The 14,066-nt window shown below is 37.5% G+C and overlaps 1 protein-coding gene across 1 annotated transcript; it reads left to right on the top strand.

Moving 5' to 3' along the window:
- The first annotated feature begins 1,018 nt into the window (after positions 1–1,018).
- LOC121499918 (metallothionein-2-like) lies at positions 1,019–1,210 on the top strand. Its single transcript, XM_041771176.1, has one exon. It carries the CDS (start codon positions 1,019–1,021, stop codon positions 1,202–1,204), a length of 186 nt encoding a protein of 61 aa, XP_041627110.1. The 3' UTR covers positions 1,205–1,210.
- The last annotated feature ends 12,856 nt before the right edge of the window (positions 1,211–14,066 follow it).

The following is a 14,066-nucleotide window of genomic DNA, read 5'->3' as shown; positions in this document are numbered from 1 at the left end:
CAGGATATCTGGAGGAGCAGAAATATCTCCCCACTGGGTCCTATACTGGCAGCACTGCTTGTGGAGTGTGGCTGGGAGAACTGAGAGCCCAGTTACAGGGCCCTTTCAGAATCTACAGTCTGAAAGAGTTTGGTGGGTTCACCTCTGAGGGCTGAAATTAGCTGGAATGGTTCAGGGGCCCCCCTCTGAATACACAGCCAGGACTGAGGTCTGTATGGCTATTACCTAACACATGTGGGCATGACTCCTCCTAGGCCTTTCCTTGTATGGTTGTTGGTGGCAGAACCAAGGCCAAATAGAGGGTAGCTGAGCCCTCTGGGGTACAGAGCCGTTTTCAGGTCTATAGCTGGGACCACGGTTACCAAGTCAGTCACTTAGGAGCGGCCTTGTCTTCTTAGAAGGGCTCTCTTCAGTGTTGGACTGGATCAGGGTTTCACAATAAAATGAAGGGTACACAAGAACTGGCTCTACTGATTGATGCTGGAGGACAGGGGCTAGATGGTGGAAGAGTAGGGTCCTCAACTCATCTGGTCCCACAAACTTGCCTAGATAACTTTCAAAACATCCTGAACACCTATGAAGTCAACCTGAGATGTAAAGAGAGAAGATCTGGAATGCTACAGAGAGAAAAGTTGTCACTTCTAACAAGGTAGGAAGGTGAAAAAAAATTAAAAAGAAATAAAGTGCAGGAGGGGAACCACAACTAGCAGGGGCTAAGGCAGAAGGGTGAAAGCCTCCAGGGCAAGAAGGCCCAGCCTGGAGAAGTGGGAACTGTAAAAATCCACAGGTGAGTTTTCCCTGATGGAAAAGTGCTTAGCAGGGAAATTGGGTGGAATCTCAGGAGGGGCAGTGAAGCACCAAGATTCCTGGAGTCACTGTAAGAGGAGGGGCGCCCAGGGGCAAGCTCACAGCAAACTGAGGTCTGATCTCAGGAAGGGGTTGGACACCGCAGCCTATGCGAAGCTTTAGCTTTTCTCTCGCTGCCGCTGTCCCCGGACTCCAGCCACCTCTTCTTGCTATGGATCCCAGCTGCTCCTGCTCTGCCAGTGGCTCCTGCACGTGCGCGGGCTCCTGCAAATGCAAAGAGTGCAGATGCACCTCCTGCAAGAAAAGCTGTTGCTCCTGCTGCCCCGTGGGCTGTGCCAAGTGTGCCCAGGGCTGCATCTGCAAGGGCGCATCGGACAAGTGCAGCTGCTGTGCCTGATGTGGGGGAAAGCCTGTTCCCCATGAAAATAGAGTGATGTGTACAAACCTACAGGTTGTTGTTGTTTTTGTTTTGTTTTGTTTTGTTTTGTTTTGTTTTGGTGCTTTTTGTTTTGGGTCCAACTCTGACCCGTTTCTACTACATTCCTAGTTATTTTCCCTATAAAATAATATGTGAATTATAATAAAAGCTGTCGACTTTTTAAAATTTGGGGAGAAACCCCCCAGTTAGGAGGGCCGGCTCCAGAGCAGCCTTTACCCTAGAGCCTGGCAACAGACGGAGGTGGCTGTCCTCTGTTCCCTTCCGGAGAGGCGGGCCCCAGGAGTGCAGGTCCAGTGGCACAGGGCCCTGGATCCAAGGGCACCAAAGAAGACAAAGCCAGAGATCCTGTGTTCCCCCTGGGACAGAAAGCAAGAACTCTCCTGCCGCTGGGCGCACCCAAGCTGTGCAGATCAGTGCACCTAGCAGGCCCCCAGAAGCATCTAGACCAGTGCAGACTGGGAGACTGCATTAGTTACTAGCAGGGAGCTGATGCCAGAGCTGGAAATCTGGCCATTGCCATTTTTTTTTTCCTCCTTGTTTCACCATGCACCTGGGAGAGGCAGGGTCCCTAGGGAACAAAGACTTCAAGGATAAACAGCTCATACTGAGCCCAGCACCTGGCAAGGGACAAGGGACATCTCCACCCAGGCATAGACATCTGAGAATCAGTGGGGAACCCTCCCGCAGAAGAACTGCTGGAAGAACAAGGAAAAAGCAAGTTAACTGAACAAGCAGCTGGAAAGCTCCAGGACTAAAGGAAAATAGGATATAGAACTAGAGGATCCTTTTGTTTTTTTGTTTGTTTGTTTGTTTGTTTTTTTAATTACGACTCATTTTTATAGCTAACAATTTCCAATGTTTTTTCTCTTGTCACACCTTAATGACAATATTTTGCCAGATCTTTGTTTTTAAGTTTTTTCCTTTTTGACTTTCATATTTCTACAATCACATGTCTTATATATAGTTTTCACTTCGAGATTCCCTTCAACGTATTCAATTTAATTTTGGTAGGTATGTGAGATATGGGTATTTGTTTTTTGCTGTTTTTTAGGTCTCATTTTGTTTTACAATGGTGGAAGTTAGTACCTTCTAACGCACAACCAAAATACACCCAGAACCAAGTGAAACACCATGTTGGTTCATTCTGTGAGATTATATTCTCTCTTCCTTCCCATTCTGACTCCCTTTTTATTCTTGTTTATGTTTTTGTGGTCAAGCTCGGGTCTTTATATAAGAAGTATTGTTGATTTATATAAATTTGGGATTGAGCATCTTCTAACATACAGAACAAAATACACTCAGAACTAAAAGGATCACCCTCTGGGACCCCTCGGGGAGATTACATTCTCTCTCCACTACCACCTCACCACCACCATCCCCCCCTTTTTTCCCTTTTCTTTTTTTTCCCCTTCTTTGTTTTTTTTTTTATTCACGAGTTTGTTTTAAAATTTGTTTTTCACTTTAGTGGCCCTCTTTTTGAATTTTGTTCTTTTCTTCTTTTTCTTTTATTTTCTGGTCTCTGACCTCTTTGGAATCATCTAGGGTGTATTTTACTTAGGTCGTGGTTGATATTTTTGACTCAGCTCACCCATACCACCACTTTGCACTGGACAAAATGACAAGAAGGAAGAATTCACCACAAAAGAAATAACCAGAAGCAATACTCTCTGCCACAGAGTCACAGAATTTGGATTTAAATATGATGTCAGAAATTCAATTCAGAAGTTCAATCATAAAGTTATAATGGGAGAAGATATTTGCAAATGATGAATCAGATAAAGGGCTAGTATCCAAGATCTATAAAGAACTTATCAAACTCAACACCCAAGAAAGAAACAATCCAATCATGAAATGGGCAAAAATCATGAACAGAAATTTCACCAAAGAAGACATACACATGTCCAACAAGTACATGAGAAAGTGCTCCCATCACTTGCCATCAGGGTAATACAAGCCAAAACCACAATGAGATACCACCTCACACCAGTGAGAATGGCAAAAAATAACAAGACAGGAAACAAAAAATGTTGGAGAGGATGTGGAGAAAGGGGAACACTCTTGCACTGTTGGTGGGAATGTGAACTGGTACAGCCACTCTGGAAAACTGTGTGGAGGTTCCTCAAAGAGTTAAAAATAGAAGTACCCTATGACCCAGTGATTACACTGCTGCGGATTTACCCCCCAAAGATACAGATACAGTGAAAGATTGAGGCACCTGCACCCCAGTGTTTATAGCAGCAATATCCATAATAGCCAAACTGTGGAAGGAGCCTCAGTGTCCATAGAAAGATGAATGGATAAAGAAGATGGTATATAGATACAATGGAATATTAGCCATCAGAAGAGATGAATACTCACCATTTGCTTTGACATGGATGGAACTGGAAGGTATTATGCTGAGTAAAATAAGTCAGGCAGAGAAGGACAATCATCATATGGTTTCACTCATATGTGGAATATAAGAAATACTGAAAGGGATTATAAGGGAAAGGAAGGGAACTAAGTGGGAAAGATTAGAGAGGGAGACAAACCATGAAAGACTCCTAACTCTGAGAAACAAACAAAGGGTTGCAGAAGGGGAGGTGGATGGGGGTATCGGGTAACTGAGTGATGGACACTGAGGAGAACACTTGATGGGATGAGCACTGGGTGTTATACTATATGCTGGCAAATTGAATTTAAATTTTAAAAAATGTAAAAATAAATAAATAAAATATAAAAGTTAAAAGAAGTCCCTATACTAGTTTTGCAATTTCTTGTGAGTCTAAAACTATTTCAAAATAAAATCTTTACTTAAAAATCAATGAAAGAAGTATGTAAGAATTTATTGACTATTTGAAATTCACAACAAAAATATTGTCTGTTATTTTTTGTAAATTGTGTGCTGTGCATTATTTGTATCAGTTAACTCTATGGTAAACTTACATAAGTATATATACACATCAGGGCCTGGAGTAGGCACAAAACTTAAAGGAGGCACTAACTCTCAGGGTTATGCAAGTGTCTCATGCTAGTCTCTGCACTGATACGCTTATGCTTATAGATCTCTCATTCTATCCTTTCCCCTCCATTGGAGGACCACTTTTTAAATATTTATCAACCCATCACTACCTTCAAATAAATACTAGTTTCATTTGTTATGTGAACAGAGACAGTGTCATGAAAGTTAAAAAGTTTCCTGGCTTGTAATTGTATCAGCTTGTCCCCCCACCCTACTTTTTTTTATCCAGTTCTATTCTACAAGAATTTATAAGGACTAGAATATGGATGCTTGATCACTGTGACCTTGAAACTGGACATCTATCTAAGTGGAAAGATGAAATATGTCATTTCAAGTGGAGGAAAAAAAGCAACTTTAAAAGAAATAAAAGATGTCAGAAAGTCCAGCAGGTTCTGGAACAAATTCTCCAGAGAGAAGAATAATCAGAAACTGGAGAGATTGAATCAAGCCAAGCAACAGATATATAGTATATGATAGGAGGCTGAGGCAAGACTATGGAGTCAGCTCAAAAAGAAAAAAGGACTTCAGGGAGAAGTGGAAATGCAACCTTTTGTTTATTGGGAAAGAGAATCAAGGAATATTCCCCGAGTTCTACATAACTGAAAAGAAAAAAATAACCCTTTTCATTGGGAATAATGATCTTTCTCACTGAAGAAAGGTAAATTCAGCTCCCCATTCTTTACTTGTAACTAAGAAATTTGCCTAGTCTTTATTTTCCTACAATTATTATTTATGTTATGATTGATCACTGTTCTTAATGAAATCTTATGTCGTCAAATTCTGTGTAAATAAAACTTACAAAAAAGTAAAAAAAAATTTACATGTAGAATAGAATTCCATATAAATATTCACATGCAGTGTGCTTCTTGGCACTGTTCATCTCATGATAAGTCAGAAAATAGCTTTGGGTTTTAATAGTAATTGTGGATATAATCAAACTTATTTCTCACCTGCATTCATCCCCTCTTTTGCAATTAACATCTCCCAGCCTTGATTCTCCTCCATACACCATCCAAAAGAAAAACAGCCCTGTGATTGAATGAACTTTCACAGGTGCTCTTTTGATCACAAAAATCCAAATTTAAAGGATAGGTAATTAATTAAAATTCTTTTGTTGTTGTTGTTAGAAGGTAATGACAAATGCATATTTATGAAAATCATGTTTGAAAAAATTCTGGGTATTTTTCTTTTCCTACATTATGCCAGGAGTAAAGATCAGTGCTTCAGGGACTGATATCAGTAGTGGTTTCTGACATTCCTCTGCTCTTTGCATTCTCAATTGAGACTGAGTGTCTAAAAGGTTTCTTTAAACAAATGAGGCGTTAGTTGTTTAGTTATGTTTCACTTTCCCTAGTGGCTACTTAGCATCTGGTGAGCCCTCCCAATGGTGTTGGCAAGGCTCTTCTTTTGGTGAGTGACTGAAAATGTTCAACCTGTTACTCAGCAGCAGCATATAATGACTGCCAGCAAATAAAAAACTTCCTTTGTTCCCCATTCTGCTTCCATTGCCAAATGAATGTGTTGCACTAATATCTAATAGCCATTACCAGCTGTTGAGTTCTGTTCTTTCCAGTTATGATTACTTGGGCTTTCCAGTTTCCATATCGTCCTGCCATTTTCATAGTGGGGGTCTCAGAGACATTGCAAGAGACTCTTAAAACTCTGAAGCTTCATTAAACCAAAGTAGTCCTATCTTCCACAGTTCCCACACTGCAACATCTCCACAAACCAACCTCTCACCAAAGTTATCTCTCACCTGGTAAATTTCAGAGCACTTTCTAATGCATTTCTTTTCTCTACTTCCCATTCGGTCTTTGGACAAAGGTACATTTAACTTACAGAAATGATTAGCTCCTTAATAGTGGTGTAGAAATCAATTTTTAAAATTAAAATATATGTTAAATCACTTAGGGACAATTATTGCATAAAAGAACTCCATCAGGATTATTTGATAAATCGACTCCTTTGTGTATCAAATGACCATCCCTAACTTATAAATGTGAAAAACAAATATCCATATGTTATCTCTCCTTGACTGTTAAGTACTCCTGCAGGATATGTTCTCACTACAATCTCCCATGTCAGGGCATTGACTTGAAGGCTGACCAGAATCAGTATTGATTTCTGTTGTTTGGAAATTCTCTGGGTTTTTTTTTTTTCCTTTTTCTTTGCTTTTGAAGTGAAAGTCCTGGGCTCTTTTTCCTGGAGACATCTAGCATAGGCAGCAGGGTTGATATGAGGGGAGCACACTAGAATACTACTGTCCATCCTGATTGTCCAGTGCCTTGCTTAACTGGTCACTAAAGTTTTTGCTATCATCGCTTTTCACAACACAGTTTTTATTTCCTTTCAACAAAAAAAATATAAGGTATTTGTGTCTTGGATCAATCATCTAATAAATTGTTTCCCAAACTGTACAAGATATGCTAGTCACTTGAAATTTTCCTTCAAATTGTATATGTTACTGACCAATAGCTTATCCATACTGGGCATAGTATTTCTTCTTACTAACTACAAATGCATAGCAGTTATTATCTATATTAGTAGTGAGATTCATTAAAATATTCTTTATGAAATATTACAAATAGATGTAATATGAAATAAATATATGAATTCAAAACATCATAAATCATAAATTATTTGAGTTTTTCTTTGAAGTACATTTTCTTTTTTTTTTCAGAGGGAGACAGCATTCACAGTAAAAACAAAATGTCTATTTTTAAAACTATTATTACATTACTAATTATTTTTTAAAGGATAGTTCTCTGGTCAAACAAGTGTTAAGAATTTTGCTATCTCTATTCTATCTTTTGAAGATTCCTGAAGAGCGTATGAAATTTTATAACAAATTAATGGATTTAAATCTAACTGAATAACTTCTAAATCTGTATCTTCATGGAATATTTTCTATGGGGTATGCCTAAAAACAAAGCTTTGGGAAATGCAAAACAAATACTATCTACCTTGATGTCATTTGTGAACTCAGAAGATGGGTTAACAGTTAAAATCTGGCACATAAGCCATCAAGCATTCTATATAGTACCTCAACAATTGGAACATTGTTAAATAAGAGAATTCCAACAAAGAGGGAGGCCTTTTATTTGTTAGATATTCTAAACCTACTACATGAGATGGAAGGAATGAAGCCAGCATTTTAATAGCTATGATATGATTTTCATGACCTGAGGACTCAGGAACACACAAAGTCTGTTTTTTTCCATCTCCAAAAAATAGAATAAGCCACTACAGATTTTGACTCTCCTGATAGCACACCTATGTATAAGGGCTGCCCATACAGGATAGCAAAGATAAAAATGAGTGGAGACAAAGTGGTCTTTGCTTTGAGATTAAATTTACTTTGACATGCTAGATCTAGTGCCACTTCCATAAATTAGGATTTTCCTAATGAGACCTTCAACACGTTTGACTGACAAATTTCCCTGCCTTTCCAAACCCTTGCAATATAATTAAGGTACAGACTCCATAAATGGCAATAAAGGAAAGGATCCAACTAATACATGCAGGGTATCCCACCATATGTTCCTATTAACAGAGTCAAAGCTAAGGAAAGATTAATAAAAACAATTCTCTGTCACAATAAAAACATGGAGTTTACTCCATAAAGTGATGGTGAGTAAAAACAATGGCAAATTGTAGAACAGATATATTTGCCTGCTTTGCTTGAAGGTGATTGTCCTCAACCGCCCATGTCTATGACACATCAAGAACAACCTGGGATAAAGAGATCCTACATGCACACCATATCTGAAACTCTGAAATACCTGAAATATCTAGCAAAATCTTAAGTTTTCCCATGTGGAACACAAGTCTCTAACTTTGCCTAATTATCTTTTGCCTGCTATTACACTATCCTAGCATTATATTTATTACATTTATTCTATACTTTGGAACACTGGTTAGATCTAACTTGATTCCTTTATGCAATTTAGCTACAATTTTTTTGTGCTATTCTCTAGACACTAATAGATTATATTCTGTATTTTTTTTCTAAGATAATCCACCCAATTCATTTTTTCAATAAAAATTTGTTGTGCACTCCCTATGTGTCACACATGATTCTAGGAACTTTGGTTATATCTATTAATAAGGCAAAGATCCCTGATCTGTGGTTCTTATACTCTAGTAGGGAAAGATAGACAATAAACAATAAGTTGAAGGAAAGGCTAAGGGAAAAAGAGTAGAGTAGGGCAAGTAGGGTGGGGAGTGTGGGGTGACCCTTGAAACAGGTAAGAAAATTAGCCAAGCAGACATAGAGAAAGAAAGATTCTGGGTACAGGAAACAACTGTAACACAGCCTCTAGGGTAGGGCATGCCTGGTGTGCTAGAGGAAAACAGAGGCCAATCTGGAGGACAGACTGAGGTACATCATAGGAAAGGAAGTCAGAAGGAGTGCTGGGAGCAGGGAGACCTTGAAGGGCCTGTGGGCTGTGGAGGAACTTTGGCTCTGACTTTAGTGAGATGGGGAACCATTTGCAGGGTTTGAGCAGAAGGGTGCCCTGATATCATGCATATTTTAAAAAGATCATATTGCCTGCAGTAAAGAGAGTAGACTCTGGGGGTTGGCTAGGAGAGAAAAACAGGAAACCCATTAAAAGGCAAGTGCCAGAGGCACCTTAGTGGCTCAGTCTGTGAAGCGGCTGCCTTTGGCTCAGGTCCTGATCTCAAGGTCCTGGGATCCAGCCCCATGTCCAGTTCCCTACTCAGCAGGGAGTCTGCTTTAGCTCTGCCCCTCCCCCTTCTCATGCCCTCTCCCCCTCTCTCTCAAATGAATAAATAAAATCTTAAAAAAAAAGGGCATGAGCCATAACCCAGGCAAGATATCATGATAGTTTGGATGTGGGTAGTAACTAACATGAAGGGGGTGAGAACATGTGAGAGGAAGCCAAAAAGAGGACTCAGGGATGACTCCAAGTCTAGTCGCCTGAGAAATGGTCATCAGTTCAGATGGGAAAATTGTGAGTGGAATGGGTTTGAGGGGTAACGATTAGGAAGTCTGTTTTGAACACATCAAGTTTGAGATGTCTTTTAGATATCTAAGTGAATATGTAAGTAAGAAGCTGGATACATGTGTCTAGAGTTGGGGAGAGTTTTATCTCTAACCTAATGCTCTACTCAAAACCAATAATTCATTCATCCCGGAAATTAGTACATTTCCAACGCGGACACCTTAAAGGGTGAATTTTGATGGAAGCTTTGAAAACAAATTCTCTTGTTCTGGATCTTAACTAAAACGTAATTGACCTGATTTTGATTCAATTCTCTCACCTTAACATTCCAGGCAATGAATCAGTGAAACTTCTCTAGATGGCAATGACTTTCTGCATAAAAACCACTATTCATTCATTCATGATAATAAACATTTATTTAACTCTTACAACATGTAGGGCTCCTATATTCACCCTTATCTAATTTGAACAGGAAAAATACCCAAAGGGTCAAGGGAAAAATGAATTTGAAATAAATACCTTGTAGAACAAAAATTAGAAGGACAGCTTGGGGAAGACTGGGTGGCTCAGTGGTTGAGCGTCTGTGTTTGGCTCAGATCCTGATCCCAGGGTGTGGGGTAGAGTTCCACATCAGGCCTGCTTCTCCTTCTGTTTATGACTTTCTCAAGAATAAATAAATAAAATCTTAAAAAAAAAAAAGGACATCCTGGCAAGTCCCTGATTTTGAGAAGAATGCACTGAGGTAACCTGATGTCCCATTTCAAAGTCCCATTTCAAAGAACATTAATGGCAGCAAACAAAAGTACTGTCTGATGCTATGTGAGTTTCTGTTGCCCACAGATGATTATTGAAGTGTTTTAGATTTAATATATGCATTTTAAGTCATAGGATTCTTTAGAAATTAAAAATTGTCTTCACATATTTAGGGTTTTAAAAAATGGAGAAAGCAGAAGATGAAATCAATAAACTAACTTTAAATATTATTTTAAATGTTGCTCTTTATTTTAAATTCCATGAAACATAGTCCTAGAAGGGTGAGGATCCTTGCAGAGAGAATGCAATAGATAGCAGATAGTAGTAGAGGTCCATTAGAAGTAGAAATTCAATTCCATAAATATGTGTTTAGTGTCCTCCATATTCAAGGACTGATTGGAAATACGACGAGTAAAGAGAAAATCCCTCTCTTCAGTATTCATAGCATAATAGGATAGACAACTTCACATATGCACATCAATGGCACTAATACTAGGCCGACTATGTTAAATAGGGAAAAAAGAATTAATTGTGAGAGTAGTATGATTATGTTTCTTAGAGGAGGAAGGACTTCTGCTAGGTCTTTAAAAAAAATACTACTACTCCTACTACTACTACTAAGGACTGGAAATCAAGATGGAGTGGAATTTCTTTCTTTCTTTTTTTTTTTTTTTTTTTGGAGTGGAATTTCTATGCAGAGAGAACCTGAGTATAGGTCTGGAGACAGGAATGAAAGGCATGTATGGGACAGTTAAAGTCCAATGTTAGCAGAGCATTAAAAAGGTAAAGGCTAAGCAAAATGTACATATTCAGACATGTATAAATAATATAGTGCAAGTGAAAACACTTCAGCATAAAAGCTCAGTAAGTTAACCGAATGTTAGCTTGCATTTGAATATAATTCAGAAAGTGTGACAATAACTAAGAATGAGATGAAAATGGTTTGGGAAAAAGTAAAACTTAGTAAATATATGGATTGACTCAGCTAGCGCAAATTTTTCAGGCTGCATACAATTAGAGGTATTTTTAGAGCTTTTGAAATAAGTTTCAAAAGTTTTATTGAGATATACTTCACAAATAATTAATGGCACATATGTAAAGTGTATAGTTTGGTAAGTTTTGATATATGTATACAGTCAAGACACTAATTCCACGATTGAGATAATGAACATATCTCTCATTCTCCCAAACTTTCTCATGTCCCTTTGTAATCCTTCTCTTCCTCTCAATTCCCAGACAACCAATGATTTGCTGTCAATTATAAATTCCTAGAATTTCCTAGAATTCTACATAAATGGAATTCTAAAGTATATTCTCTCTTTTGTCTATATCCCTTCACTCAACATGAATACTTGAGAGTCAACCACAGTGTAGTTTGTATCATTAGTTCATTTCTTTTTATTACTGAGCACTATTTCTCCATATGGATATACAACAGTTTGTTTCCAGTCACTTGTGGACAGACATTTGGGCTGTTCCAGTTGGGGACTTCTACAAATAAAACTGCTATAGAACATTCATGTACAGTCTTTGAATGAACTTATGCTTTCCTTTCTCTTGGGTAAATATCCAGGCAAGGAATGCCTGGATCACATGGGAAGTATACATTTAACTTTTTAAGAAACTGACAATTTTTTTCTAAAGCAGTTGTACCATTTTACATTCTCACCAGCAGTGTAAGAGTTCTAATTCCTCTACATCCTTACTAGTATTTGTATAGCTTGTCAGAGGCTTATCTCACTCAAACAATCACACACAAAAAAACCCTTCTCCACAGATAGGCTAAGTTCACAATGTTTTCAATAAATTTAGAAAATACCAAATATCCACATTATTCAGAAAAATAGACTGATGCCTTGGAAAATAGCTAAAAGAGTTAAAGGGAGTGACTTCTAGAAAATAGGATGAGAAGGGGGGGAGAATACCACTGATATTTACTAAATTTTACAGACTATTGACTTTTTAAAAACATACCATGGATTATTTTAATAGAAGATTAAAATATTTTTGAATGAATAAACCAAAGCAGTCTTATTTAGAGATCTTTTCACAAATGCAATAAGAACCCCATTACCTATTTTTAATTAAAATTTACTATAACATTAAATCCTTATTAGTTACTTTGTATGTTCAATATACACTGTGACTTGATCATCATAATTAATATATTTTTGTAGCCCTAAAATCAGAAGAAGCATTATTGCAGATAACCTAGAGATGATAAAGTATTCAAGAATCTCTGTTTATCCTGAGCAGAGTTCACACTAAAACTATGTATAAACACTATGAAGACAAGTAGTTTTTATAGTTATTAGCCGCACTTCATTAAATGTTTCACTTTTGGAAAGTACTGGCATAGATTAAATTTAAATAACTGACAAAGGTTAGAATCATTTATAATTAAAGACTCACAGCTTTAATTCATGTGTATTAAGGTTGCGGAGTCTCATTATTGCTACTGTGACTACTCTGATTACAAAACAGATAAGGCCTGGAGAAGCACATGGCCTTTGGCTTCAGAGCCCAGGTTTAAATCCCAACATTACAATTTACCAGCTATGTGCCAATATATGTAAAGCGATGTTACAAAGTCTCAGCTTCTTCATTTCTAAAAATGTTATTAGATTACCTACTTCTTAAGACTACTTAGAGGAATAAGTGATCAATAAAGCTCAACTATTGTTATTACCTGGGATTCATTATTGTAAAACACCCCAAGAACTAAAAATTAAGTATTATAGGGGGTTTTAATTGAAAAGTGCTTGGATTTTATGAATATCCATGCCAATTAAAACAACTAATTATTAAAATCCTAAGAGAACTCAAGCGATTTTACAGTGAGAAATAGATATCAACCTCTAGTTAATTAGTTAATTGGGATACGCTGACTGCACTAAATTTCTTTTGATTCACTATTATTCTCTTTACAAATGGCTGACAGCATATTCTCTAGGCAAAGCACTGGAGCTAATGTTAGTTCTACAAAGATTTTAAGTCATGGCTTAGTGATGAAGAGATAAGATTAGAGTAAATTCTGTAAGCAAGAAGAGTGTACTGACTTCAATCTTTTTACTTCAATTTTCGAATTCACCAACTCTTTTTTCTGCTGTTAAGCCTGTCCAACAGATATTTTTAATCCAGACATTATATATCTCAGTTTTGGTATTTCCACCTTTTTTGTAAAAATGTTTATTTCTCTGCTGATAATTTTTCTTTGATCATTTTGAGCATATTTTCCATTATGTCATTGAGCAGCTACAAGAGCTATTTTAAAATCCTTGTTTGCTATTATCAACATGAGGATCAGAGTCCATTGATGGTCTTTTCTTTTGAGAATGGTATACCTTTTCTCGTTCTTTAAAAAGAACTTTTGAATTGTACTTTGATTTTGTTAATGTCAAGTTCTGGTGATTGAGTTCTCTTATAGTCCTCTGCTGAGTGTGGTGATTATTTTTGGTTTAGAAGTCAGTCACCTTGTTTGGACTAAAACTGTAAATTCTGTGTCTTGAAAAGGAGCTCAAAGCTTATCCAACTTTTTAAATCCTGAACTGGGCTGCCCAAATGCACATGTGTGATCCAAGGATCAGACAGATGTTTGGGTGTTTTATACACAGAATTTGTTTCCTCTTCTCTCTGATTCTTGCTTTTCTGCAGTTCTAGCCTTGATTTCAATGGTCTTTGGATGCTATGAAATCTGTTTTTTAAGCAGCAGGATTACATGTTTTCTGTAAGTTTTAGTCACCTCACATAGCATTGACTGAGTCTGTCCTCAACCTATAATCCATGAAATTCAGGAAACTCCTCATATCATTCATTTTGTCCAAATGCTAACTCCCCCCAGAATCAGCCTGTTTTGTTTGTTCTCCAATGACTTCATGTGATTGACCTTTATCTTTTTCCCAGACATTATAGTTATCAATCAGAGCTTACTCAGACATACCAGAGGCACACAGACCACTAATTTTACTTTAAATTCTACTCTTTACAGGATTTGAGCAGAATTAATGGTAAGGGATGCAAAGATACTTGGACTACTCCCATGTTTTCCAAGAGAATGAAACTCTTATCTGGTGGAATCAGATTCCAGAACACTGATCAG

This window comes from Vulpes lagopus, chromosome 1, assembly GCF_018345385.1.
Source record: "Vulpes lagopus strain Blue_001 chromosome 1, ASM1834538v1, whole genome shotgun sequence".
In the NCBI taxonomy this organism is placed as follows: Eukaryota; Metazoa; Chordata; class Mammalia; order Carnivora; family Canidae; genus Vulpes; species Vulpes lagopus.
Note: the sequence above shows the minus strand (reverse complement) of the source record. Positions and strands in the feature narration are given on the sequence as shown.

What these genes read in the sequence shown, in the direction of transcription:
- LOC121499918 (XM_041771176.1), top strand. Translation starts at nt 1,019, where the DNA reads ATGGATCCCAGCTGCTCCTGCTCTGCCAGTGGCTCCTGCACGTGCGCG.